This window comes from Nicotiana sylvestris, chromosome 10, assembly GCF_000393655.2.
Source record: "Nicotiana sylvestris chromosome 10, ASM39365v2, whole genome shotgun sequence".
Taxonomy (NCBI): Eukaryota; Viridiplantae; Streptophyta; class Magnoliopsida; order Solanales; family Solanaceae; genus Nicotiana; species Nicotiana sylvestris.
This window is the reverse complement of record NC_091066.1, coordinates 129,687,255-129,693,616: the sequence shown is the minus strand read 5'-3', so window position 1 is coordinate 129,693,616 and position 6,362 is coordinate 129,687,255. Positions and strand designations below refer to the sequence as shown.

The 6,362-nt window shown below is 34.3% G+C and overlaps 1 protein-coding gene across 1 annotated transcript; it reads left to right on the top strand.

The window, feature by feature from the left end:
• Nucleotides 1-1,804: 1,804 nt before the first annotated feature.
• Nucleotides 1,805-4,066, top strand: LOC104241875 (probable xyloglucan endotransglucosylase/hydrolase protein 33). Its single transcript, XM_009796831.2, has 4 exons — nucleotides 1,805-2,158; nucleotides 2,252-2,352; nucleotides 2,518-2,726; nucleotides 3,588-4,066. The coding sequence occupies exons 1-4, from the start codon at nucleotides 1,924-1,926 to the stop codon at nucleotides 3,991-3,993; spliced, it is 951 nt and encodes a 316-aa protein (XP_009795133.1). The 5' UTR covers nucleotides 1,805-1,923; the 3' UTR covers nucleotides 3,994-4,066.
• The last annotated feature ends 2,296 nt before the right edge of the window (nucleotides 4,067-6,362 follow it).

The following is a 6,362-nucleotide window of genomic DNA, read 5'->3' as shown; positions in this document are numbered from 1 at the left end:
TCTTTTTTCTTAAAGATTCATCTGAAAAAGAAGAAGATGAAATAAAAGTATAACTAGAAAAACCTTCCCACAAGTGCTCTGTTAGTGTTTTCTTTACTAACGAATAAATAAATTTTTAATGAATTAAGAAGGCACGTTCTTGGCTTATACTCTTCCTTAATTAACTACTATATTTCGCTAGAAATCTATAGCAAATTATTAATCATTCCCTCACTGCTAGCATTCCTTTTCCCAAAACTCGTAAAAATCTTCCTACAATCTCATCATTCTTTCAAGTATCCGACAAAATCTTTTTCCAACTCTTCACATGAAATAATTCAAAAGAATATGTAAAAGTAGTCTAATATCTAGCACAATAGCTAACATATACTCACTACATATAATAATAAATATACCATAATACAGAAATAATGTAAAAATAAATTATTTTAAAGAGTAAGAGTTTGTTGCATCAAGTTGGGCCAGTTGGTGTTGGCGACGCGTTTGTCTCAATTACATTACCAATCAAACAGCTATTTGATTGGAACGCAGACAAAATGCATGCAGCAGCTTTTCTAATGGATTAGACAATCGTATGATTGATTGATTGATTTCTGTTGTCCATTTCCCCCAATTGAACTTGGTGCATGACTCCAGTAAATGTTTTTTCACATCTCTATATGTTTAACCTCACCATGTCACCGCATATTTGCACTTCTGTCGGAATCCAGCAACATGCGACAACTCACATGTTTGATTCATATCTTCATGGGATAAATTACTCATGAAATGAAATACTCTTGACAGACAAAAAACGATTTACAAATCATTAACCTGTCTCAAATCTCCTCTCGCCTTCAAAGTGCATTTGGTATTAGTTTTATATTTTATAAAAGAGCAGGGGTCGTTTGATATAATGGTGGGATAAAATCAGCATATTCCATGAGGTTAGGGGCGTATGCACCTCATGCCATGTTGTGTCACGGGACACTGCTTGATCGAAATTTTTTACTAGATATTATAAGAAAAATGAAAATGTAAGGGATACGTATAGTAAATGACATCACTTATCATAATAATGATTTATTCATTTGTCCGTTTCTATAAATTATGATAATGCTTATGTAAAATTCTGCGTACGCCACTGCATGAAGTGGGATATCTCATGAGATTAACTATCCCACCTGCTATATGGGATAGCTAAGCGCATCATTTTAGCGTTAAATTTATCCTGAAATTAGCTAATATCTATAACAAAACATGAGATAAATATAATTTTAAATTTTTTTCCGAAATTATTATTCTTATTCCTTCTACCAAACGACAGTATACATACTTTGTAAGTTGCACACACATTGGCCATTGCACGGGAAACCTGTTAAGTACCTTTCATCAGTACGCGTATAGAATAAAAAATTACCTATTTTTTCTGTCAAATTTGAATTCCGATCTCCATAATTTTCACCCACTACGTAATGTTAGGCCACACTTTGGGTGCAGTGGTCATAACATAAACAATTTACAAACTAAACTTCTAAGTTACTATCAAACGAGAATCTCGAACCGAACTCATGACCCCAGCAGTCAATGGGACCAATCTCAAACCTAAAAAAGAAACAGAACAAAGTACATGAAAATATCAATAAATGTTACTCCTAATTAATATTTTCACCGAACAATAAAAAAACCTAATACTCCCACTTGAACTCATTTGGACCACGAGGATTCTTTCTAAACATTTCAATATCGCACATGAACTTTCTAATCAATGTCCACAATTCTCACTCAATTGTATCTTAACATCAACTATTTAATTGGATTTTTTGGAAGATATATCCAGCTTGCAACAACTAAGCACAAGGTTTTCATATTTTCTTCTCTATCTTTCAATCCATAAATAGCCCATCTATTGCCCCACATTTCCATAATTAAACAAGAAAAAATATGGATTTCTTTCATCATAATAAAACCTTCCTATTATCACAGTTCTTCATTTTCTGCATGATAGTTGTCGTTTCATGTCGAGGTCCAGTCTATAAGCCTCCAGAAGTAGAGAAATTAACTGATCATTTCAGCCGATTATCGGTTAATCAAGGTTATAATGTATTCTTTGGAGGTGCTAATGTTCGTATGACAAACAATGGGTCCAGTGCTGATCTTATCTTAGATAAATCTTCAGGTACACTACAACTTCATTGTACAAAAAAATGTTTTTGCTTAAGTTAATATATAGTTGTTGAAGTATTTACAACAATTTCCTTTTTGTCCATAGGTTCTGGACTGATCTCTAAGGAGAAATACTACTATGGTTTCTTCAATGCTGCTCTAAAACTGCCTGCTCATTTTACATCCGGAGTTGTAATTGCCTTTTATGTAAGTTTTCATGCACGTCTTGTAACTAATCTCTGTATAACTAATACGTACTAAGCTCTAAATGCGTTATGTAGAGTACGATATAGAAATCAAGAATTTTCTCTTTCGTTGATCATCAGGGCTAATTAAGGCAAGAATTTTTATTTTATTTTTTCCAATTTTCAGATGTCTAATTCAGATGTGTTCCCACACAACCATGATGAAATTGACTTTGAGTTGCTTGGGCATGATAAGAGAAGAGATTGGGTTCTGCAGACTAATCTATATGGAAATGGAAGTGTTCACACAGGGAGAGAAGAGAAGTTTTACCTCTGGTTTGATCCAACACTGGATTTTCATGACTACACCATCCTCTGGAATAATCATCACATAGTGTAAGCGCATTGAGATAATCTAACTACTTCCTCGGTTTCTTTTTATATGATGATGTTTGATTAGATATGGAGTTAAAAAAAAAACAATATTGGCGCATACTAAATGTATCCTTAGAATTTGTCGTCTTAAACATGTCATGATATTTCTATGACTATAAAAGCCGAAACACTTAAAGAATTTCTAAATATAAAAACTATGTGATTCTTATTGGAACAAACTAAAAAAAAAGGTAACGTACAACCATGGGCAAAACTACCTTTAGTAAAGGGTGGTCAACTAACAACCCTTCGCAGAAAAATTACGAAATATTATATTATGTATATAAATAAAATATTAATTTTAGATATATAAAACTTATATTGAACACCCTTTGTCGGAATTTTTTTTTACTTATTTTAAATTTGAATACCTTTGGAAACATTTCTGGCTTCGCCACTGCGTACAACATAAATAAAGGGAGTACTATTTTTTACTTTAGCCTTAATCGGCCACCACACGAGATAGGAATTAATTTCTAAAATTCTGTGTTAGGTCCATACATTCAATTCCCCTTGAGGTACAACAAGAGAATTTTCCACCTATTAACCCTAGTCAGCAACAAATCCTTATTATTCAATAGGTTTTTCATGAGGTTAATCCAACGCATGTTTTTACCTACAAATGTTGATTTTTTTTTTCTCAAAATGGAACTTCTGATGGGATAGAGCTATACGATTGATAGCAAGTTCAGAACTCATAAACTTCAATCCTGACTCCCCCTCTGTCCCTAGCTATTGGAAAAATATATCTTAGTTCCTTTATTTCTATTCTTTTTTGTGGTAAAAATTAAAGTATCACAGTTTATTGTAAATATAATGCAGATTTCTTGTGGACAATGTGCCAATAAGAGAGGTAGTTCATAACACAGCTATATCTTCTGTTTACCCATCAAAGCCAATGTCTGTTATAGCAACAATATGGGATGGATCAGAATGGGCAACTCATGGAGGAAAATACCCTGTAAACTACCAATATGCACCATTTGTAACATCAATGAAAGAAGTAGAATTAGAAGGATGTGTAAGACAACAAAATACTTCAGCAACTTCTACATGTTTTAGGAGAAGTACTTCAAGTTTGGATCCTGTTGATGGGGAAGAATTTATGAAATTATCACAACAGCAGATGACAGGGCTGGATTGGGTAAGGAGAAAGCACATGTTCTACTCATATTGTCAAGATACTAATAGATACAAAGTTCTACCACCAGAGTGCACTTCTAATTAATTTATTTGTAACTAATAAATCTTGATTCTTTGTCTCTAATTATAAAAAGGAGATGGACAGTGATCACGCTCAACTAAGCCTATTAAAAGACTACGCGAATATTGCAAATATAATCCGGGGTATTATGCCCCGAGTTAAATCCCACAGGGAATTAACGTATCAAGAGAAGTCTTTGAAGTACTAAATTCTTATTAGTCAACCTCCTCAAACTTTGTGAATACAAGTGGTGTTATAATTACTACGACAGCTATTCGAACCAATAAAACAAAGGTTAATTAATACGCAAATGTAGACAATTGGAATAAAGGCCTAAGGTAATGGCTTCCCCCGTTATAGATTTCCTTAGTCGTATATTTCTTATAGCTATGAATTAGTTATCTCTATCAATCATGAACTCTACAACTATCATAACTCTCTCTCAAGTAATTATGATAATTTACTAGACGCACTCTCTCAAGCTACGCTAGCTAGATTCGCATTACAATTCACTTAGATTGCACCCGAGGTATCGTTATCTCTACTCCAACCTCTAAATCCTTGGTTATGACTTCGCCTATACTCCGGGAGTGATGTTGTTCAAACAATTACCTAAATATGCACTCTTTCTCAAGTAGATACATAATAAATAGGCATGGCTAATTGAGGATCCTTTCAACTAACCAAATATCAAAACATAGTTGAACAAATAGAGATTAACAACTAACTCAAAACTATATTAATATCACAATAAGTTCATCCACAACGGGTTCAACCAAACCCTTAGATTAAAAGTGTTAGCTACTCATAACAATGATAAACATCATAATAATAAAATTCATTACAAATCATAAAAACAAAAGGAAGAGGAGAAGAACTTGGTGTAGAAAACTCCTCTTAGCTCCTTGCCTTTCCTATTCTTGTTCTTAGCTAATAAAAGCTGCAGACTTCTATTTTTGGGCGAGCTTGACCTTCTATAGGTTAAGTGAATTTGCCCCCCAGACTTCTAAAATTACCCCTGACGATTTTGTTCCGGAATCTGGACTAGCGCGATCACGCATGTGGGCGCGCTAGTCCAGGTCTCATTTGTTTGGTTATTTTATTCTCGTCTTCTCGCTCATTCAGCTCCTAGAGATCTTTCTTGCTTCAATGTAGCTCCAATCACAACTTTAAGGCCTCATACAAGCTCTTCATTCCTGCAACACAATTTAGAGCTCATTTTTTATCATTTAATTATAGTAGAGCATTGAAACATAATCAAGTTAGGGCAAAAATCATTGTCAAATAACATATATCTAGCCTAATATCAACACCCCACACTTAAATCCTTTCTAGTCCTCTAGCAATCCACCACCCTTAATAGAGGTTCCTTCACTAAGCATTCTTCCCTAACGCATTACACCAAGAACAAATCACATGAGTTACACCTAGGAGTGAGCAATCATATCCTCAAAAGTTGACTCTCACGTGCCGTGCAATATTCATACTTTCTCAAGCTACTCTATACCGAAGTTAAGACTTGCCTTTCCTTCATGAATAACATGCCCTCACATTCACACAAGAGAGTAGTTCCACATATAATAATATTTAGAACAATTGGAAACTTAAATAAATGAAATTCACTCACTCTCAAGAAAAGAACATTCACATGTCACAAAGATGCACCATAAGCTTGCCCGTAGCGTACTACTCTACTAATTGAGCCACTCAGTCTAAGATCGATAGGACTTTACTTGGTTGTAATGTAGGCTAAGGGACGGGAAGGATACATTTGGATATAGTGACTAACCTCCCTAAGCACTTTTAGTACAATTACATCAACATTCAAAACCAAACTCTTTGTCAACCAAACATTTTACCACCGTTCTTTTGTTTACAACAGCCCCATTCATTAGGTGCAATTATAGCAAACCACCACTTCTCAACCACTATATTAATCTTTTTTTTTTTTTGTGTTGCTTCATCTTTTATGCAACAGAATTCTACACCTATTTTTCGATTTCTGTGGTTCCACTCAAAAACCAAACCACCACCCCACACTTTTGTCTTTGCATAATTTTCAATATCATTCAAGTGCTTATGTGAGGAAAGAGGGTTCAAACAGCAGGTTATTCAAACAATTGGGTAAGGTTCGCAATGTGGTTGCCAAAGAAATAGGCTTATAAGCACAACGAGGTTAACTAAGATGTATTGCAGTTAGGTGGGTTTATTTTATAAGTCTGGCTCAATAAAGATTTGCCTATATCACTTCTAAGACTAAATAAACTACTATTTCGCGTTGCAAACACACAGGGCAAGTTCTAGGCATCAAATGTGAATCATGGAATACAGTAAAACTCACACATATAGCACATGACTCATTCCGGATTGGCTTATCAAGACACTCTTTTCTG